Here is a 23248-nt window from a genome sequence, read left to right as displayed (position 1 = left end):
TCCACGCATGGGTCCCACTCAAATTATGTACGGTATGATCCTAGTTATTCTCACTAGGGTAATATATAAATTATCAGCCATGGAATGGATAAGGCCAATCTAACACCAAATGAGACAGGTTAACTGAAGCACCAAAAGGAAAACAGGCTAGGCTTAAAGTGGCCCACAACAGCAGCTAACCTATTACTTACCTATAAAGACTGGGTGCCAGTTCTTTGGTGACTGTATTACTAGCATGTAAACCCAATCATTGATTGGTATGAAATCTTACTTTTCCTTTTTTTATCCTTTATGTTAGAAGTTAGTTTAACTTGCATCCCTCTACATTGGTCTGTTACCTTTTATTGATTTCAATAAAATTCCATTGCTAGAACTAGCATCTTAATATTTACTTCACATTAGTTCTAACTAGGAACTGTGTATACAGAAAAAAATAAAGAATAAACTCTGTTTGACTTAAATCTGCAAAGTTAAGAAAACTCTGCATTAAGTAACATGAAATATTTCTCTTGATTTACATCAAAGTTGCTTACATAAACAATAAATCTGAGTAATACCATTGTTTTTGTGATACACATGGGATGTGTTCATCCATAGCAAGTGTTCCTGTCTCAAGGATTTGAGATAAGAGATATAACAGGTGAAAATGTTGCAATGCCTCTAAAAACACCACCACATCACTGGCAGGCACCTCTTGATTACTTATTCCAAGGATATCCAATAACAACAGCAGTAACAACATACCTCCTTCCAGGCTACCCTTTCAAACACTTTGTCCAGTGGAACTACATCTCCCTCTGATAGGCTGCTGGTAAGGGACTCCACCAAACAGGCCAACACTAGGAACAGAAAAACAACGTCAAATTATGCAGTTGCTGTCCAAGTCAAACTACTAAACATATTAATTAATTTCTATATACAAAGAGGCTAATTATCAGAAACCTACCAGTGATATATATTTTTTTGTACATTTCCTTTTTCAATACTACAACTCCAGCATCACAAATGTGCTGCAAATAACACTGTGCTGTGGGTCAGAAGAGGGAATGCAAAGCCAACCACAATAACCGTGCCCTACATCTGGTCAATGTATATCCTCACAAGGACCAACTCTCCAATCCTGCTTTCCAGATATGTAGTTTCCAATGATTATACTTGAACTGCTAAATGCCAGTTGCGTATGTACACTGTTTGCCCTTTAAGGGTGATTCTTCCATCCCCATGGTTGTACAAATTATACTCTAGTATTAAGGTACAGGGGAAAAACTTCTCAGAAGGAAAGTGCAGAGGGGTCTGCATTTTTACAAAAAACATGATTTATGTTTTGTTTTCGGCAGGTGTATCCTGATCATTTATGACTGGGGACATTACTTGCAGGGATTTTTTTTTTTTGTTCATCTTTCATAGTGGAAGCTGAAATAATAGATAAAAAAAACATAACATAAGGAAATAAACACTAAATACAAATACTATAGTACAGCACACTGACTAAGATGATAGGTTTTGAACAATGTGCTTCTTATGGATATAGTTCTGAATCTTAAACGTCTTTGTTGTCACAGTTTGTAATTTTGAACAAACAAATTAATCAGAAGGAATCTCCTGGGGTGTCTTTAAATACAAGTATCATATCTAGCATATTTTAAATGAAAAATATTAAAACACTAGGTGACTTCAATTACCCAAATATAGACTGGGAACACTACTCAAGCCCAAACACTCTAGCCCAAAAGTTCCTGGAATTCATAAACTCAAATGCCATGGAACAACTAGTCACCGTCCCCACAAGAGGAGAAAACATACTTGATCTCATCATCACGAACATGGGAGCACAATGTTCAACACCGGAAGTATACCCCTCACTGGTGAGATCAGATCACAAACTAATCTCGCTGGAGGTCCTCATCCCACCCCCACCTGGAACAAAACAAACCACAGTAAAGAACTTCTCAAAAGCTGACTTCACACTTCTAAAGACTAGTGTGGTCAGCTTTAAGGCCCCTGAGCCGGCGGTAAACATTACGCAAGCCGCTGAATCACTTACAAATGCCTTCTACCAGCACCTGCAGGACTGCATGGATCAGGCAATCCCAAGCAAAACAAAGACTCTTTGTACCAAAGGCAGGCGCCCAGTCTGGTGGACCCCAGCCATAAACAAACTCTACAACAAAAGGAGGAAGCTACTACAAGATAGAGCAAAATCCTTAAGAGGTAAGACACCTTTGATCATTATAAGTAAAAAGCTAAGAGCTCTCATAAAATCATCCAAAGCAAATTTTGAGAGAAAAATAGCTAAGGACTCAAAAGACAATCATAAGGCATTCTTTAGCTATGTTAGAAACCTGGGAGGAAACTCCCAGATATGCTCAGAATTAGTTCAAAACGATGTGAAGATTACTGATCCTACAGACATTGCCAACATACTGGCTGACAGGTCCAGTGCAAACTTCTCCCCCCCCCCAAAAGGAGATATATCTATACCAAATGATTGTAGCCCCCCAAACATCTCTAACGCCCAGGTGAGAACTGCTCTCTCCAAGGCAAAAAACACAGCATCCATGGGACCTGATGGTGTCCCCGGCTGTGTACTCCATGAACTCAACGAGGAATTAAACCCACAGTTAGGACAGCTGTTTAATCTCAGTCTCACCTCTGGATACGAGGAGTGGCACACAGCGACTGTGGTCCCACTTCACAAAGGCGGTGCCTCCACCGACCCTGGAAATTACCGTCCCATTAGCTTGACAAGCCTTATCTGCAAAGCCATGGAAAGGATCATAATGGATCTCATAAATAAAGACATAGGGAATTTGCAGACTTTGGATCAAACCCAGTTTGGCTTTGTCAAAGGCAGATCATGCCTTCTAAACTTGGTTGACTTTTTCGAAACAGTCACCAAGGCCATTGATGAGGGTAAGGCAGTCCATACAGCCTACCTCGACCTAGCAAAGGCCTTCAATACAATACCCCACTCGGGTATCATTGAAAAACTCATCAGCCTAAATGTAAACCCATACGTCACAAGATGGGTTGCAAACTGGCTGAGTGACAGAACCCACAGGGTCAGAGTTGCTGGCGCCATGTCAGACTCAATGCCTGTCACAAGTGGTGTCCCACAGGGCTCAGTCCTGGGCCCACTCTTGTTCGGCATCTACTCTAGTACAAGCAAACACAGGAGGGTTATGGCTGACCAAGTTTGCAGATGACTGCAAACTGGGCGCCATAGTCGAAAACACATCTGACACAGATATCCTTCAGAAAGGTCTCACAGAAATGGATAACTGGTGCCAGAGCCACGGCCTAAAGTTAAATGCCAAGAAATGCATAGTCATACCCTTCGGGAAAAACAAGGTTACCCCTAGCTACCATATAAGTGGCAATCCACTGAGCACAGAAGAAGTTATCAGGGACCTGGGGACCCAGGTTGACAGTAACCTTTCATTCGGCACTCATGTTGCTAAAGTAGTTAAGAAGACCTTCTACATTGCCCACCTGATCATGAAGGGATTCACATCTAGATCAAGGGAGGTCATAGTCTCCCTGTACTCATCACTCATCAGACCAATGATTGAGTACAATGCCCCATTCGGAATGTATCTGACCCGACACTTGCAGCAGCTGGAGAGGCCCCAAAAGTTCCTCACCAAAAGGGTAAAAGGTCTCAAAGATATGTCTTATGCTGCCCGGCTGAAAGAACTCCAGCTCTATTCAGTCGCGCTCAGAGGTGACCTGTGCCTGACATACAAGGCCATGTCCAACCCAGATTTGATGAACATGCTTCACCTCAAAAAATCGAGATCCCTTAGAGCCACAAGGGCTGGAGACCAAAACCTAGACACGGTTATTAATAGGACGTGCTGGAGGGATAGATTCATCACCCAAAGACTCCCTATGCTGTGGAACAAAATCCCAGTATATGTGAGGCAGAGCACCTCGCTGGCCTTGTTCAAGAGGAATCTTGACCAATGGATGGGAGATCGCAGATATACCCCAGGGATTACCTCAGTGTCTCTGCTCGACAGAGGCACAGCAAAATAATGGGCATAGTTTCTCCAAACTAAAGGGGTGGCGTAAGCCACAAAACTATGGGCTAGGCTTGTAAATGCCCTCGGGCAGATAGCCTAGTATGAACCTATGAACCTATGAAAAATATGCAAAGAAAAGTACTTAAAACAACAACGTACTGCATGCAGCATTGTGATTAAACTAAAAAAAATTGGAAAAAAAGAAAAACTGTTATGCACTACTGTAGGGTGAGACCCAACTGTAACAACATTTTCATGTGACAGTCAAGGATAAAGGACGGGATGTTCCTTTGGTCCCTGAATATCTGTCCACCTATCTCCATTAAAGTTTACAGATGTTAGTCTGTAACTAACTTATTTAAATTAGGGCAGTATTTAAAAGCTGCCCCTGCCCCCCCTTACTTGCTGTGTATGCAACAGCACTTGCTAAGTGCTTTACTGGCTTTCAAAGCCTAACAAAAACATTGCATTTTTTTTTCTATCTGATAGTACATGGAGTAGATAAAACTCCATGCACTAAAGAGTTATGATTAGGTCTCATCAATCATAACCTATTATGGGTTCTCAATATGGATGCCAAAAATTGCTCTCGAGGTGAATTTCTTAGCATTCATATCTCGAACCCATAATAATATGGTTACGATCGAAGACCTGATCATAACCCTATATATTTTAAAGTAACATAATATTCATTGTTACAGGCTTCAAAATAATGCTAAAAAATAGGCAAAACATTTATAAAAACTGCTTACTGACTGAGCCTCCTAAAACAGGATTTGATAGTTTGAGATTAACAAATATAGTGGCATCAGTATATAATTTAGTGTAACAATCCAACTTAAGAACCATTCTGTACAGCTTCACAAAAGTTGTTAAACACAGCTTAACCTGAACTACAAGTTAACAACTGCATTTATTTCTCTACTCAGCATTCACTTCTTCTTTCGGCTGCTCCCGTTTGGGGTCGCCACAGCAGATCATCCGTTTCCATTTCTTCCTGTCCTCTGCATCTTGCTCTGTCACACCAACCACCTGCATGTCCTCTGTCACCACATCCATAAACCTTATCTTAGGCCTTCCTCTTTTCCTGTTACCTGGCAGCTTCATCCTTCGCATCTTTTTCCCAATATACTCTGCATCCCTCCTCAGCACACATCCAAACCAATGTAATCTTGCCTCTCTGGCTTTGCCTCCAACCCTTCCAACCTGGGCTGACCTTCTAATATATGCTACTCACCATTCACTAATGAGGTTATATGTATTAAAATGAAACACTTGTACAAAGCTGGTACTGGAAGAAAAATTAATGTTACCTAAAAAAAGAGGGGATCCCTATTGCTTCATCAAAAAGTCACATAATTGAACGGCATTTTGAATGGCATTTCATCAAACGTGCTGTTTGTTGAACCATTCTGATTGAGATCATACTATGGTGGAGGTCAGGAAATTTTCCCTTTCCCCACTGTAGTGCAATTAGCAGTGGTTGTGGGGGTTTCGATGAACGGCATTTCCAATGAAATGCAGTTCGATGATGCGTATCTTTGATGAAATAATATAGACCCAAAAAGAAGTGCTTGATCTACAGACACTAATAAACAACTGGAAAGAAAACAGGGATGACTTTGAAACAGATAGTGATGGAAAATATACCTATTCCTGGAAAAAAGAATGTCAAGTGCTAAGACACGAAATCATTCGTAAAGATGTCAGTATGAGAGACAAACATTAAAAGCATATATTTCTGAACAGAAGGAGCTCTAAGTCTTTGCAGTCTGTCAGCAACACCTTTGTCATCCTTGGAGAGGTTTTAGCTTATGATAAAATGCAGTTGATGCTAAATACGCCACGGAAACAACCAGCTTGTCTTTTCAGAGACTTCATTTTATGAAACTATTATTTTGCTGAAAAATTTTAAGACACATTTTGGTTTATTCAGAAAACTGAAGATTAAAAAATTCAACCTCTCACGGACATAACATACCAAATTCAGATTTGATTTTATGGGAAGGAAATCATAACTGCTGATTTACCTGACAGTGTTGGTAATCATAGCAATAGATTCAGCTTCTACTATAGATACAGATGCTTTGCTAGCAAAATGAAGAACCACTTTCTTTTTCCCCCCTTAATTTTGACTTTGCAAAAACTCTTTCCCAGCCCTTTATTTAAATACCTTTACTGTTTCAAACTTTAATACAACACAAAAAATACTAAAGGTACAGTTTCCATTTATCCTACTTTATGCACCCTACATTGTATTCTAAATCTCAAAGTTGGATAAAAATTCTTAGATAAACTTTTCAAGATGAAACAAAAAACAGATTGCATTTTCAATCTCTATTTTTAATTTTTAAAGTTTTATTTAAGTTTTAATATCTGACATGACCTCAATAACCTCCTTAATGTGGGGTTGCTCTTGTTTCTTCCATTTTCTTGTGATGGCCTTTCTTGCTGCCAAGAGGGCAAGTATGATAAATGCCTGCTTATTTCTGAGTTATTTCACTTCTGAGTCGCTGTCTATTAGCATTATTTCCCTATTTAAAACTATCTCTCTACCTTTTACTGCCCTAAATATCTGTTGTATGCCAGATAATGAGGTTTGAGCAGCCTTAAAAATATCTTCCTGGGTCCCTCTTTCCCCAGTGTTGCATCTCCAGCCCCTATCCAACACTGTGGAGTACATACTTTGCAATCTACTTGGACTGTAAAAGTACCTGTGCAAGCCCTTCCATGCAAATATCCCATACTTCCTCAACTTCCTTGCATATCTAGGGACCAAGCATATATGTGACCACTACTCTTTTGTAAAATACTTCTCTGTTCTTTCACTCCAGCGTTTTCATAGGGCATTAGTTTGACCTTTAAAAGTTGTCTATCAATACCTTACATGACATTGGCAATATCTGTTTAATTGAGGTGGCATTTGCTCTAGAATCTGTTAACAAGCTTGCTAGAGCCTTCTTCCTTCTTTTTGGTTTAACTTCCTTTGTAACTTTTTGAGTTCTGTTGAAACCCCATGAGTCAATTTACGTCTGTTAAGCAATGAGAACGCTAACCTTGCTGCTTCCTGACTTTTAGTGCTGTTCCCCTGAGTTATCGACTGTCAGTATTTAGGTTCAAGACCCTGCCCCTTCCATCTAACTGTTGCTGTTTTGCCAGAACTCCCAGCTCTAACCTCTTCCATCATCCCTATCAACGATAGATACTCTAACCATTTTGTTATGTTTACACTTGTATGTACTTGTACTTCCTTTAGCGCTTTCTATGTGTAAAGTATCACTTTCTGTGGTCAACAGCAGTTGCATCCAAAGGCCTAACTATTTCCTTTTCTCATTATAGCCATACTGCTCTTTTATCACCAATTTCCATTTACCATATAGTTCCTACATTCCAACAAATAAAACTAACCTAACCTGCACTGCCCTGAAATAGGACTTTATGGGACACCTAATCCTCCTTGTTCCGTTGACAATACTTGCTTCTACCTCCATAAACCAGGCTATCTGGTGTTCCACAGAAATTCTGTACTGATTTTTTTATTCTAATTAACATTTTTCATTTGGTTCTGCCCTGTACAGTATTAAAGGCACCAAGTACATTTTATAGCTTAGAGTTTACTTTCAATATCCATAACCATGGATGTCTGTTTTCATCCAATTCAACTTTTGGGTAATCGGATCCTTTTAGAAGCTATGGATAAAGTGCTCTAATTATTCCCTTTGTTCCCAAAAATACTTCAGATCTCATTTGCCACCTGATCAGAAGGGCATGGTATACAACGGCTCTGACATTTAGCGAGTTAAGTGCTTTTTTTACTTACTTTTTCTGAGCTATTTTTAGCCATACTGATTTTCCTGTCTCGCCTTTCTTACCAGTTTCCCCTCCCCAAGAGAAAAAAAGTTTAAAGGGTAAAGTGAATCCTTCTTCAGCTTTCTTCTATTACTAGTATTTTTTGTGTTATTGTTATCATGAGTTCCTATTCTTTTTGACAATTATTGTTGCTCTTTTCCTAAGCTGGTAGGGCTTAATTGTAATCCTTTTCAGAGCTGTAGCATGTTGTTTTTCCCCCCATCAATGTCAGACAATGTTCCTAGATTCAAAATGTGCTCAGCCTTCAGCTACAAAATCCCACTTCAGTGCCCTCACTATGCCTGTGCATGTAGTGCCTGGGGCAGTGCACTTGGATTCCAAATGTGAGACATCTGCTTCCTTTGGAGCAACAGCACTGCAGGCTTGTAGAAACAAATTTAGTATTGAAGAGACTGCCCCCCCTATCCCCAAGCAGGGGTTGTGACAGAATCCTCATCATCACAGTCTTCTTTTCCTCCAGCAAAGACACTGCATAACTCTAAGGCCACCAGGGATAAAAAAAAAAAAAACAGAAGGATAAACTTAAGGAGAAAGAGAAAGTGAAAGGCACTGAGAAGCAGATGAAGAAATCCAGAAAACGGTCACCAAATCCTACAGACTTCTTAGGTCTGGCACCAAAAGCACTGAAACAATCAGATCTGACAGCCATTTGGATCTGTTCTCCAATGCCTCCCACCAATTTCTGATCAGAGTGAGTCCAAAGCTCCATTCCTCTTTCTTGCAGGACAGGCATTCCTTCTCACCACCTCTGGTGGATTCCTCTCTGAGGTGCTTCTTTTCTCCAAGTAGCCTTACCAAAGTAAATGTTGACAGGATGATGATGAGGTTCCTCTGGACTCTGGGGTTTTCCACTGGGGTCCTTCCAGTGCTATCCCCATCAGGTGCCCCAGGTACAAGTACATCTACCCCTCCACTGGTTTCTCCAGTTCTGGCCTGACCTTCAGATCTGGTGTCCATGGGTCACAGCCTTTCCAGAGCACTTACATTGGAACAATCAGTCTTCTCAACTTTGACTCTGACAGCACCCCTTACTCTGTCAACTTTGATTTTGTCAGACAGGGATGAGTCTCAAAGCTGAGACTCGAGGAGTTGAGTTGACTCCACAAAGCTTTTGGATCCATCTCTCTACATTGGGTCCTTGGTGCTTGACAGCTTGGCTCTATTTTTAACATCAGAGTTGGGGCAGTTTGGAGCAGAGGGTATTCATCCCATCTCCCTTTCATATCAGAGGAGTGCTTCTTTGGCTTCAATTGCAGTCTCGATTTTCTAGGCATTTGAATGGGTTCTGACCAAACATCTCTTTTGCACTCAGTTCCATCCCAACCCCTTTTGGATGCTGTTTCTGACTTTGCATGTCCCAGGACAGTCAGCCTCATTCAGCATTGGGGTAGCTCACCATGCTAATTTCCAGTCTGATTCAGACCCTTCCCCAGAAGCTCAAATGAGGCAGAGTTCTCTGAAACAGACATGAAAAGAAAACATTTGGACTCTTCCCCAGAGTCAGTCATGGAAGAGACAGACTTGGATGATGGTGAACAGACCCATGACCTCTGCTGGAAGACAACACCTTTGGTGATGTTCTGAAACTGATGAAACACTGGGGAGTTTGGTCCACCAATATGCCCTCCCCTGGGAGTATGTGTTCCTTGAGGCATTTGGGGCTGACTCTTCTGCCTCTTGGGTGGTGCCACTCACTGACAACCTCATAGATTTGGTGGCAGAGTGGCATTAAAGAATCCTGACATGGTGGAGCCTATACCAGGGAAGCCAGACAAAAGATCTTGGTTGCCCCAGATATCTTCCCCCTTCTAGTACTTGGTCACTTTTATCCCACCCCTCCAGTTTCCAGTTCTCCGCCATCAGGACTCGTTCATGCCTCAGGATTTGTCTGTTGCTTGCATTCTCAATCCTATACATATTTCCTCCAGTGTTATTCTCTTCCTCGGCTACTTTCTTTCCTCCTCATTTATCCTTGGCAAATTTAATTCTGACAGAAGCCATTTAACCTGCTGGTCCGTATTTGCCGTGCTGACCTCTTGGCTGTTTAACTGAGAATAATATTGTCTGAATATCCCTAAGATTTGTTTGAGTCTGTTTCCCCTCATGTCTGTGTTAGCCTTTCTTAGTTTAAATATACCCCATTGGACCTTCTACACTCTAAGTCTCTATTGCCTAACTGTATGACTCTGAGTGAGTCATTTAACCGTCCCCAGACAGAGTCTGAAAGTGGCCCTTGGAGATCAGTGCTCTACCTCAGAAAACAAATACAAATACAAACAATAAATTTGTCTGTGTGGCAGTGATGTGATTTTTTTGGATTAAAGTCAAAGAAGAGGTTTTTTAGAACTATTATCCTATACTCAGCTAAGTTATCCAGGTGCTCATCTTTACACTATTTGCTTGGTATAATTTTTGTTCTTCCTCAATCAGATGGACTGTGTTTTAACAACTTTTGAGATGTTCCCGCTCCTTCCAGTATTTACTATAGTTTTTGCCATTCTTTGCCATCCATAGTTTGCCCTTGTCCCAAAATTCTTATTTAACATTTGCCATTTATCCACTAGTTTTCCCTTATATAGTCTAACTGCTCAGGCAATCTTGATAATTCCTCCTGAATCCACCTCTTAACCTCACTTCTTCATAAGATGGACATGGAACTGCCAGTGTCTCAGATTGCACTGAATATCTGCAGATGTTCAACAAACACAATGCCTTAGTGGCACATGGGTATTAGTGCTCTGCTATCCCTCCTCTGACAGACTACTAAAGCTCCATCCCACTGCCTGTTTGTGGGTGTAATGAACTAATCACCTGGCAGTACAGGGACTGCTTTGCAAACCCACAGTTTTCTAGTGCCATGGTAAGAGAAGATCTGTTGGTAGACTGCTCCTTTTCTCTGCATCTCTTCAACTGCTGAGCTCAGATAAGAAACCCTTTTGTGTTTTACTTCCTCCCACAGTTTTTTTATCTGTGCTTGAATACAGTATTGTGCTACACTAACAGTTTTTTTCAGATTAGCAATTTTATATATTCCTCTGTTTTTACTTTTAGTAGCACAATGAAGCCCATACTGTTTATTAAAAGCTTCATTTTGGAAGTTTTTTTGGGACATTTGTGCTTGTAACTATGTCACTGAAACTGACATTTTATTCAGTACAGTCTTTAGAACAGTACTCCCTGCAGAAATAGATTTCAGAAGAATTTTGGCACCATTTTGTATGTTACACATTTCTGACAGAAATTTTTGATCAGTTTATGATTTGTTTATTGCCTAATACTGTTCTAGGCTGTATCTATTCATTTATTCATTTGATTGAAACTAACCTTTTTTTACAAACTCAGGGGACTTTAGCACATGTATTTTGTACTTGGAACTGTGCTACTGAAACTTCTGTCATTTTATTCAGTGCAGTGTTCAGAAAATTACCCCTTGCAGAAATAGAGTTCAGATTACTATTTAGAGAGAAAACAGTGGAATTTGAACTTTTTTTACTAGATGACCATGCAGCCATTTTTTGGTATTATTCTGGCTGTTTTTTTTGTCCCCTTTCTTGATGGACTCAGATACACCCACACCCACACCCACCATCTACTTCTTGTGCACCTAAAAAAACATAAAACTACATCTAGATGTATATCTCAGCCTACAGTTTGTGACTCAGCAGTAGCCATAGGCAGGCTGTAGGACTACTCGCTTTCTTTTGCCTCCAGGTGCCCTATTGTGGTGGCAGTACCACAACTGTGCATGACATAGGTTCATAGGTTGATACTAGGCTATCTGCCCTAGGGCATTTATAAGCCTAGCCAGAGTGTTTGGCTTTCGCCACCCTTTTAGATTAGTTGACTGTGCCTCTGTATAGTAGGTCACAGAAGGTAGCCCTTTTAAGGTTAGTTTACTGTACCTCTGTCAAGCAGGGACACAGAAGAGATCCCAGGGGTAAACTTACGATCTCCCATCCACTCGTCAAGATTTCTCTTGAAGAGGGTCAGTGAGGGGCTCTGCTTAACATGGATTGGGATTTTGTTCCAGAGTGAGGGGAGCCTCTGGGATATGAATCTGTCCCTCCAGCATGTCCTATTTATTTCTGTGCTGAGGTTCAAGTCCCTGGAGCATGTAGCTCTAAGGGATTTGGATTTCCTGAGGTGAAGCATGTCCATTAATTCTGGGTTGGACATGGCTTTATACGTCAGACACAGATCGCCTCTGAGTAGACGGTACGCAACTGAGTAGAGCTGGAGTTTCTTTAGCTGAGCTGCATAGGGCATCTGATTGAGCCCCTTGATCCTCTTGGTGAGGTACTTTTGGGGTCTTTCCAGCTGCTGCAGGTGTCGGGTAAGGAACATCCCAAATGGGGCATTGTATTCAATTATGGGCCTGATAAGTGATGAGTAGAGGTGCACAATGACCTCTCTTGATCTAGATGTGAATCCTTTCATGATAAGGTGGGCTATATAGAAGGTCTTTCTAACCACTTTGGCAACATGATTGTCAAAGAAGAGATTGCTATCTACTTGGGTCCCCAAGTCCCTAATTACTTCTTCCGTACTTAATGGATTACCACCTATGTGGTAATTTGTGGACACTTTGTTTTTCCCAAAGGGAATGACTATGCACTTTTTGGCATTTAGCTTTAGGCCATGGCTCTGGCACCAGTTATCCATCTCTGTGAGACCCTTTTGGAGGATGCTTGTGTCAGCCGGAGAGTCAATTACGGCACCCAGTTTGCAGTCATCTGCGAACTTGGTCAGACATAGTTCACCCGTGTTAGCCTGTACCTCTGAGAAATATATACCGAACAAGAGAGGTCCCAGGACTGAGCCTTGTGGGACGCTACTTGTAACTGGTTTAGAGTCTGACATGGCACCTGCTATTCTGACCATGTGGGTTCTATCTCTGAGCCAGTTTGCAACCCATCTTGTGACATAGGGGTTGATATTTAAGCTGGTGAGCTTATTTATGATGCCCGAGTGGGGTATTGTGTCGAAGGCTTTTGCGAGGTCCAGGTAGGCTGTGTGGACTACCTTCCCTTCATCTATGGCTTAGGTAACTGTTTCAAAGAAGTTGACCAGGTTCAAGAGGCAAGATCTGCCCTTAACAAAGCCGAATTGGGTAGGATCCAGTGTCTGGAGGTTCCCAATGTCTTTGTTTATGATTTCCATGATGATACGCTCCATAGCTTTGCAGACCAGGCTAGTCAGGCTTATAGGGAGATAGTTTCCGGGATCTGTTGTGGCACCATCTCTGTGGAGTGGGACCACTGTTGTTGTATGCCATTCCTTGGGTACATATCCTGTAGTAAGGCTGAGATTGAACAGTGACTTTATATGAGGGTTTAGTTCTTCTTGGAGCTCATGTAAGACACAGCCCGGGACACCGTCTGGTCCCATTGATGCTATGTTTTTTGCTTTGGAGAGGGCAGCTCTCACCTGTGCATCTGTGATCTCAGGAAGGCTACACTCTGTTGGGATAGACATTTGCTCTTTTGGAGGGGGAAGGGGGGGGAGAAGTCTGCAAAGAACCTTTCTGCCAGGATGTTGGCAATGTCTGTGGGTTCAGTGTATTTGTTGTCATTTTGCACTAACTCAGAGCATATCTGGGAGTTGCCTCCCAGGTTTCTGACATAACTAAAGAAGGCCTTGTGATTATCTTTAGTGTCTTGTGCAATTTTTCTTTCAAAGCTAGCCTTAGATGATTTTATCGTAGTTTTTTGCTAGTACTGATCAGAGATGCCTTCCCTTTTTGGGATTTTGCTCTATCATGTTGTAGCTTTCTCCTTCTGTTGTATAGCTTATTTATGGCTGGGGTCCACCAGACAGGTCTCCTGCCTTTGGAGGAGTGAGTCTTGGTTTTATTTGGGATAGCATGCTCCATGCATTCCTGTAGGTGTCCATAGAATGCTTTTGTAAAGGATTCTGCATTTTGGGCCATATTTTCCACTGGCCCAGGGACTTTGAAGGATTCCACCTCGGTTTTGAGAAGTGTGAAGTTTGCTTTCAAGAAGTTCTTCACCGTGGTTTCCTTAGCTAGGGGTGGGGACAGAATATGGATGTCCAGTGAGGTTAGTTTATGGTCTGATCTTATCAATGAGGGGTATACCTCTGGTGTGGAACATAGAGACCCCATGTTGGTGATGACCAGATCCAATATGTTTTCCCCTCTTGTGGGAGTGGTGACCAGTTGTTCCATAGCATTTGAGTTTATAAATTCTAGGAACCGTTGGGCGAGGGTGTTTGGGCTTGAGTAGTTTTTCCAATCAATGTTTAGGTAGTTGAAGTCACCCAATATAATGGTGTTTGGAGAGACCTTCATATTCTGCAGTGTTCTCAGGAAAGCTGAGTGAGGTTCCTGTGTTTGGGAGGGTGGTCTGTAGCAGGCTACAAACTGAAAGGCAGTTTTGCCCACTGTTAGTTGCACATGGGATGGTCTCCGATGCTTCGTGCAGTGCCACTAACCTGTAGGTGTGGGTATCTTTGATAAATATGGATACTCCCCCTCCTTTTGTGGTTCGGTCCGAGTTTTGGGGCCAGAAAGCATGATATGAAGTATAACCTGTTAGTGCTGGGGTTCTCTCGGGAGCCTTGAACCAGGTTTCTGTTACTGCACAGATAATCAATATTTTCCATACTGAGGAGAGTCTTGAGTGCATGCATCTTGAGGTTTAGACTTCTGGTGTTGAGCAGCATTACCCTTAGTTTTTTTTTTTTCTTTGTGTTGTCTATGGAGGTGGGTTTGTCTTTTGAGCCTTGCCTAAAAAAGGCACTATGGGGGAGGCAACAGCCTTTGCCAGTATTCAAAAACCCAGGGGTGACAGGTGCAAGCTGTCCCTAGCGAAGCAACGTGGCTTGTCGAGCATGTCATCCCAGGCTGACAGACACTGGATCCCCTTTGAATGACACCAATACTTTAGCCAATTGTTAAAATTGATCATGTTGCCTTTATACTGTGGCATCATTCTTGGTGAGGGTAAGATGCTACTCAAGGTCAGGGTCATACCGGCCTGGGCTGCATGATCAAAGAGCTCCTCTACGTCTTTTTTCATGTAGTCCAGGGAGGTACGTCTCAGGTCATTCACACCAGCATGGACAATGATTGAGTCATATTTGTACTTGCTTTGGAGTGACCCGAGTGCTTGTGTTATGTGGTGGATCCTAGAGCCCGACGGGCAGCTCACCGTGACCTTCTCCTTGTTCAGCCTGGTGAGTGGGACGTCAGTGTGTCTGACAATAGAGTCACCTATTACAAGTTTATTAGGTGTGTTGTTTAGTCTTAAAGGCTGTGACTGTGTGGCACACTGACTTTGTGAGCTATGTGCTATGTGGGTATTGTTTCATGGTAGGAGTTGCTTGGATGTCTGCTTTGGAGGTCTCTGCTGCTTAGGCAGATTTTTATTTAGAGCCTCCGGGTATGTTTTTGTGTGTTTATGTGTTTGGTTTGCTGATGCGATATGTCTATGTGAGACTGGATTTGTGGTGTGTGTGGTTACCTTCTCCTCCTGACAGGCTGTGCCAGTACTGGGTTGAGACAGCTTAGCCTCCAGTTTGGCTATACAGTTGCATCTCTCACATATATTTGAGCTTGTTGGGAGGAGGAGAGGGTGGTCTGTATACATAAGGCAGTTGTAACATTGCCTCAAGATTCCCAGATTCACCAGCTGGACTGGAGAGTACACCCAAAACTGACCTTTGGACATGCCTGAATAATATAGGGAACTACTTACTGACTGATTAGAAAGAAACAATAGGGAGCAAGAGCTTAGAAGGAGTATAAGAGGATATAGTGCTTAAGTTTATTAGTGTTTACCTATGAGGTTACTTGTACTAGCAAGTGCAGGGCTTTAGAATGAAAACAGAGTGCTTATGTTGAGATTTAGAGCAGTTCTAAGGGAAAAAGTGAAGAGCACACTTTGTGGAGCTGGGAATAGTTTAAACTTGTTTAAGCGACGCTGCTCTGTGAGCAAGACCGCGCAAAAAGAGAGTTGCAGGGTTTTAAGAGAGAGAGATCAAGGAGTTTGGAATTGACCCAAAATGGCTAATAAAACTACAGCTTCTAGGCAGTAACCACTCCTACAGGGACAGGCAGGCTGCTCAGTGTTAACCACTGCCACTGGTGAACACAGAGACTTCCCTTTAGCCCAAGCAAGCACTGGCCTCCAAGAAACTTACAAACAGTTCAGAACAGCAAATCTGTAACTGAACTTTCTTAAATTTCAGAAAGTGGGAAAAAAGCAAGATTTTTTGTTTTTTTTTTGTTTTAGTTTAAAGGTAGCAGAGATACACAAGTAGCAAAATAGTCCGAACAGTGCAATAAATGACCCCACACTTGAGTGCTAGGCCAGAGTCAGGTAAAATGCAATTTTAAGAAAACTGATTTTAAATTAAGTGCAACACAGGAAATGCAGTAAACATGCATATAGTCAGACATGATAGTCAGACACATCCTCTGGGGCTGTACCACTGCCTGGTTCAGGTATGGGGCAACCATACGCTTTAGATGCAGGGGACGAGAGAGGTACAGAATCCGTTACCAATGTTGATATGCGTTCCCCTGGGGATTCTCCCACTAGGGCAGTTCATGCAAAAGAAGAGACAGAAGTCCCACCACGTTACAGGGCAACAGTCTCCGACTGATTTTACCTGAGCTAGTTAGTGGCTATGGCTAGATCCATTATTCAGGCTGTCGATTATGGGATACAAACCCAAGTTATGAGTAATGCCAGAGCTCCTGATCGCCTTCAACCACCCCAGGATCCTGATTTGTAAAGGGGTTCCAGAATCTGAGGTTACTAAAGTGTCACAGTCTGACCAATCACTTCTCTTTGAGAATAAAGAGGTTCACAAACCCAAACAAATGTTTTCCCCAAATGCTGGCTAGATTTAGGGATGTATTCAGTTGGGAGCAATCACAGACTGTCCCAAGATCAGCAAGGTATATGATCTTTGGGATGATAAGGCCATCATTGGAGGATAGTAAAGTCCCCTATCGATCTTACATCTTTTAAGGTTACCTTATCCACTAACATCTTTTAAGCTTACCTTAGCCACTAACATCACCTCCCACCCTCCAATATATCTTAAGTCCTCTTACAATAAACCTTCTTCTCACTCTATTCTGATCAACTACTTTATCACTTATACCTAGATACACATTTCACACCCTTCCTAGCCATACTACTGCTCAATCAACCTTCACCACTCTTCACATTTTAAACTTTCCTCCGCACTGCTTAATGTAACTTTCTATGCTACTTCCCAGTCATCACTTTGCCCCAACTCTATCACCAAATTCCCTTTACTACTAATCCTTGAATTTTTCATATTCACTCTTTCATCCCTAATACATAAAAGTTTAAACTTTCTATTAACATAATTTACTTGACTATTTAGTAATCAAGCTATTACTCCAAACTGCTTTAACAACTAATACCGTTTCCATTTTATCATAAATGTTAAACTTCTCTTATTTTGATTGTATAATTTATTTTCTGAGTGTTTGAATTTTTTTAATATTGTATTTTTAACCCGTGTTTAAAAATGTAAGCTATGTTTTCGTATTACTATTGTTTATAAATGTCTATCCAAACTTTATACTGTGGAACATTTCTTCCCATGCCTCTGCTAAAAAATGGGGTTTTGATCCAGTCAGACTTTCCTTGTCATCAAATGTCAATAAATAAAATAAACAGATGTTTTTAGGAGAGCCTGCAATTCTCCTCTGCGGAACAAACCTCTGCCTAAATAAAGTGTTTTAAGAAATTCAGGGTGTGCTTGGCCATGCCTGGCCTTCAAGATTCTGCTTCTATGTCACCAGTGACCTTACCAATAAATAGACCAAGTCTTCATCAAATCTAGTTCCTCAAGATAAACTAGGCAAGTGGCTAAGCACAGTCCAGAATGCTAGCTTTCATAATGTTAAAGTGTTTTATTTGGAAGCTTGTGTTGAGGTATATGAAAAGTTTAGAAAAGTTCACTCTGCATTGTTACCTGCTGAGCAGAAAGACTATATGAGAGAAATTGTTTCCAGTGTTTAAGTATTTAAATATGCTTCAAAGAGTGCCTTGGAGGGGGCCATTACTCTGTCTAGAAATGCAGCAATGTCAGTGGTGGCAAAGAGGTATTCTTAGTTGACTCCATTTAGGTAGTTGTTTCTTGAGGAAGTGTAACAGGTGTTAAAGGAGGCCAGAAAATCTGCTACTTGAAAATCTTATGTTTACAAATGGATGAAGTTTTCTAAATATAGCCTAAATGGGAACACAAAAATCCTTGAGGTTAACATTTCTTTGGTCTTGAAATATTGTGTGAGCTACTTTAGGACTACTTATTGTTTGCATCCATTAAGGTACATTTAGTTGCCATCTCTGCTTGTCTGCCAGTGGATTCCCTTCTTTCTTCCTCTGTTTTAGTAAAACAATCCAAGAAAAGAGTACTGCATACAAGACTTCCACACAAACAAATTTCTTCTTTGTGGGATCTTAACTATGTTCTTGAAAAATTTACCTTACCACCTTTCAAACTGGCCACTCAGTGTGATCAGAAGTTCTTAATTTGGAAAACTGTTTTGCTTATTAATCTGACATCTACAAGGCAAGTCTGGGAGCTGCAACTGATAGAAGCTGTGTTGCACACTAATCCCTCTTTCATGCCAAAGGTGGTCTCAGAATTCACTCTCAATCATTGCGTCAAACTCCCTGTGTTCTTTCCAGAACCTAAAAATAAGAGAGAGGATACTTCATACCTTGGATATGCACTTGTAGCTCAGGTACTACCTTGATAGAATGAAACCCTTCACAAAGGCTTTTTATTGCCTACACAGGCAAAAAAAGGTTCAACCCATCTCAAAGCAAAGCACTGGTCATTGGTTGTCCTCTGCTATTGTATTGTGTTAAACCCACCATGGCAAGGTGAATCCAGACAAGGTAAAGGTGAATTTTACCAGGGTCTTTTCCTTTTTAGTGGCGTACTGGACTCTAGAAGTATTCTAGAGGTAGCAACTTGCTCCACTATCCATACCTTTATGAACTGTTACAAGCTGGATGTCTTTTCTAAATCCAGAGCAGGCTTAACTCCTGCAGCGCCTGGTCCCTTTTTCTTCCTCCTTCAAGGTGGGAAAGCTTTAAGAATCCATCTATATGCCAGTACGGCAGTGTGTTTTTTTTTAACATAGTACAGTTGCATAATTCCTACTTACTTGTAACAGATGTTTGCAGAACACACTGCTTTACTGGCAGTGCCCACCCACCATACCCATTTGAATGTACATAGTTTGGTGTTTGGGTTGCCACTGAGTGCTACTCCATTACCTTTATTTGTGTGTGTGTGTGTGTGTGTGTGTGTGTGTGTGTGTGTGTGTGTGTGGTTTGTTTTTGCAGGCACTGTAACAGTAGATGTTCAGAAAGTTTAAGTGTCCATCTTCTCTACCTGCTGGACCCTAGAAAACTGAAAGTCATGTCTGAGGGTTTATAAGGTAGTCCCTGTACTGCTAGGCGACTGGTCCATCTCACTCACAGACAGGCAGTGGGAGGGACTCAGAGCTTTAGCAGTCTGCCAGAGGGAGAGTAGCAGAGCACTACAACCTATATGCCAGGAAGGCAGTGTTTTCTGCAAACATCCACTGTTGCAGGTGCACAGGACATACGCAACTGTACTTTCTCAGTTGCAGAAATATGAGAACAAGATCTGAAATAGAAATGGTGTGTGCAACTTTTTTCTTATAATTAGATAGGCATACTCATACTCCCTTGTGATATAAAACCTGCCTAGTCTTGCCTAGCTGTTGTGTCCCCACACAATGTGTATGTTCCATCTACCCTTGGTAAAATCTACTGACATTCACCAGCCCAAATATGTTCGTATACTTCTGTAAGTATCTTCCTTTGTGGGCAACTTTGCACCTTCTCGGCCAGCTGTAACATCTTCTTTGTCATATATCTAGTTCCAATCTTCCCCTATAACTGTTACTTCCTTGCTGAAAATTTACTATTTCTCCCAAGGATTGCCTTTAATTCCTTCTCCCTTATTTGTTGGGGATATATACAATACTTAAGCAATAACCGACGAGTATATTGAAGATTTATCCACTGTTGGTGTGGTTTAATAATGAGGGTGAAACCTGAGTGATTAAACAAAGGCAACCTTGGGTAAATCTTCAATATACCACAACCATGGAGTCGGTTACTGCTATTATACAGTGACATTATTTAAGAAAAAAATACTTACTTTTCTTAAATAATGTCTTTGTATAACGGCAGATTACTGTTCTTCTGCCGGTTTTGGTATACTGCTTCTTTATTTGATGTACTGCGCATGCATATGGGACTTGCGTTCTCACGCATACCCAGTAAATCAATGCTTTGAAACGGAAGCCACGGAGAAAAGAAAGTCTCCATTGCACCGTTTTTTCTTTTTTTTTTTTTATTTGTTAAAAAAAAAAAGTTTGGGGCACTCTAGACCAAAGGAAAAAAGTCCCGGCGACTGGACCCTTTGACGTTGGTATATTGTGGGATGTACAACGGGCACGCTGGCCAATCAGTGTGCAAGTTTTGGAATATTAATGGGGGTCATTGTATAATTAGTGTTCTTCTTTAACTTCTCCAGGATCCTGTGGTCATGATGTATCTACCATTTGGATTTTTTCTAGTTGTGCACTATACCCCACTCTCCCAGACTGCTTAATTATGTATTTGACCTAAATCTAGTTCAAATTTGTTTCCTGTAGCATAACTACGTGTGGAGCACTCTTGCTATCATCCACAGTTTTTTTTCATACACTCTACTGCGCCATTAACATTCCAGAATAATATGTTAATAGTGGCCATCCTTGTGTACCTTTAATCTTCTAAATTTTTAGCTGCTCTTAGTTGTTTACTTTCCACCCTCAAAAGAGATTTATGTTAGCCTGATCCTATGCTTTTACCAGAATGTTGTGCTCTTTTTCTTTGGATCCAAAATACCCAACAGCCTTTATTGTCTTAATTCTACACTTCAAATCCAACATCACATCTACACAAACATATATACAATAAAGCATTCTTGCATCTTTCTTTTTTTCCCTGGAGTAAATACTCCATGTTGGTAGGGTGTCATTCTATGACTTTTCTGCCCTCTCAGTCTCCTCAGTCAGCTATAACTACCTCTAAAAGTTAGTTCAGATATCTTGGGATATCTTTTCTTACAAACCTTCTCTTAACCTTGTTAGCCTAACTCTCTCTCTCTGTGAAGCATATAGTGAGTAATCATAAAAACAAATAAATAAATAATTTATTATACACAGTTCCTCATCACTTGTGACTTAAAATATACCTTGGTATGTACTGCAAGCCAATTCAGTCTCCTTCATTCGTACATTTTTGACACATTACTCCAGTTGCACTTACCACCTGACACAAAGCTGAAATTTGAGTTGAATTGTATACCTTGCGCAATATCAATTCCCTCACTATTGTACTAATGCTAAAAAAAAAAAAAAATCATCATTTCTGCGGTTACATAGGTTCATAGGTGTGTACTAGGCTAATGTCCCTGGGGTCTTTACAAGCCTAGCCCATAGAAATGTCCTGGCATTATGCCACCCGTCATTAGTTCCCAGTGCCTCTATCAAGTATTGTCACTGGAGTGATCCCCGGGGTAAACTTTCTATTTCCCATCCACTCATCAAGATTTCACTTGAAGAGGGCTAGTGAGGTGCTCTGCTTAACATGCAAGGTAAGTCTATTCCATAGCATGGGCAGTCTCTTGGTTATGAACCTGTCCCTCCAGCATGTTCTGCTGATTGTGGTAATGAGGTTGAGGTCTCTGGAGTGTGTGGTGTGGAGGGATTTGGATTTCTTTAGATGTAGCATTTCTAAAAGTGCTGGGTCAGACATGGCTTTGTAAGTCAAGTGGAGATCGCCTCTTAGTAGACAACATGAGACAGAAAATAGCTGGAGTTTTTTTGTCTCTCTCCATGTAGGACATGTGTTTAAGGCCTCTCCAGCTGTTGCAGGTGTCTACTGAGGTACATGCCAAATGAGGCATTATACTCTATGATTAGTCTAATGAGGGAAGAGTAGAGAGAAATGATGGCCTCTTTCTTCCTGGATGCAAAACTGTTGGTAATGAGATGTGCCACATAAAAGGACTTTTTGACCACAGTGGCAATGTGGTGGTTGAAGGAGAGGTCGCTGTCAACCTGTGTCCCCAGATCTCTTCTAACGCCTTCAGTGTTGAGTGGGCTCCCATCGATGTGGCAATTAGTGTTAACTGAGTTTTCCCAAAGGGGATGAGGACGCATTTTTTTGCATTAAGCTTAAGGCCATTGCTTCAACACCAGTCATTGGTCTCATTGAGGCCAATCTGTAGGCTGTCTGCATCACTTAGGGAGTTAATAATGGCTCCCAGCTTGCAGTCATCTATGAATTTGGTCAGCAAGAGTCCCTCCGTGTTGGCCTGGACGTCTGAGAAGTAGATGCCAAATAGGAGAGGACCCAGGACTGATCCCTGTGGGACTCCACTCCTGACTGGTCGGCAGTCTGACTTTGAGTCCGCTACTTTCACACTGTGGGTTCTATCTCCGAGCCAGTTTGCAACCCACCTAACGATACAGGGGTTGATGCCTAGTTTGCTGAGTTTATCAATAATGCCTGAGTGAGGAATGGTATCAAAGGCCTTGGCCAGATCAAGGTAGGGTGTATGAACTGCCTTACCTTCATCCACTGCTCTGGTGACTGACTCAAAGAAGTTAACCAGGTTGAACACACATGATCTACCTTTCACAAAACCTATCTAGAGTTTGGAGATTCCCTATATCCTTATTAATTAGGTCCATGATGATGTGCTCCACAGCCTTACACATCAGACTTGTGAGGCTAATGGGGCAATAATTTCACGGGTCTGTAGTTGCTCCTTCTTTATGGAGAGGGATGACTGTAGCCAGTGCACCATTCAGTAGGGACAAAGCCTGAGGTGAGGCTGTGAGTGAACAGAACACACAGATGTGGTGCAGCTCACTTTGTAATCCATGTAGAACACAGCCAGGGATATTGTTGGATTCCATGGAAGCTGCATTCTTGGTCTTAGACAATGCAGCTTTAACCTGTGCTGCAGTAATGTTGGGTGCCTGGCATTCTTCTGGTATTGAGAGTGGTCCTTTTGGGGGGAGGGGAGGGGTAAAGTTGGCACTGAATCTGTCAGCCAGTATGTTGGCAATTATCTGTTGGCTCAGTGTAGGAGGTACCATTGTGCAGTAGCTCGGAGCAAATCTGGGTATTGCCATGCAAATTCTTGATATAACTATAGAAGGCTTTATGGTTGTTTTTAGTGTCTCCTGCAATTCTGTCTTCATAGCTGGCTTTGGAAGTTTTGATGAGGGATCTCAACTT

The 23248-nt window shown here is 41.5% G+C and overlaps 1 protein-coding gene across 1 annotated transcript in view; it reads right to left on the bottom strand.

The window, feature by feature from the left end:
* Nucleotides 1-702: 702 nt before the first annotated feature.
* The window catches only part of LOC122808438 (guanylate-binding protein 3-like), a 296520-nt gene continuing 273974 nt past the window's right edge, over nucleotides 703-23248 (bottom strand). Inside the window, exon 7 of the mRNA XM_044079400.1 lies at nucleotides 703-839. Within this exon, the coding sequence (XP_043935335.1) occupies nucleotides 703-839 (137 nt within the window). The remainder of the gene's footprint in view (nucleotides 840-23248) is intronic.

Source organism: Protopterus annectens, chromosome 8.part0, assembly GCF_019279795.1.
Source record: "Protopterus annectens isolate FY-2018-M chromosome 8.part0, PAN1.0, whole genome shotgun sequence".
Taxonomy (NCBI): Eukaryota; Metazoa; Chordata; order Ceratodontiformes; family Protopteridae; genus Protopterus; species Protopterus annectens.
This window is presented reverse-complemented; position numbering and strand designations above follow the sequence as displayed.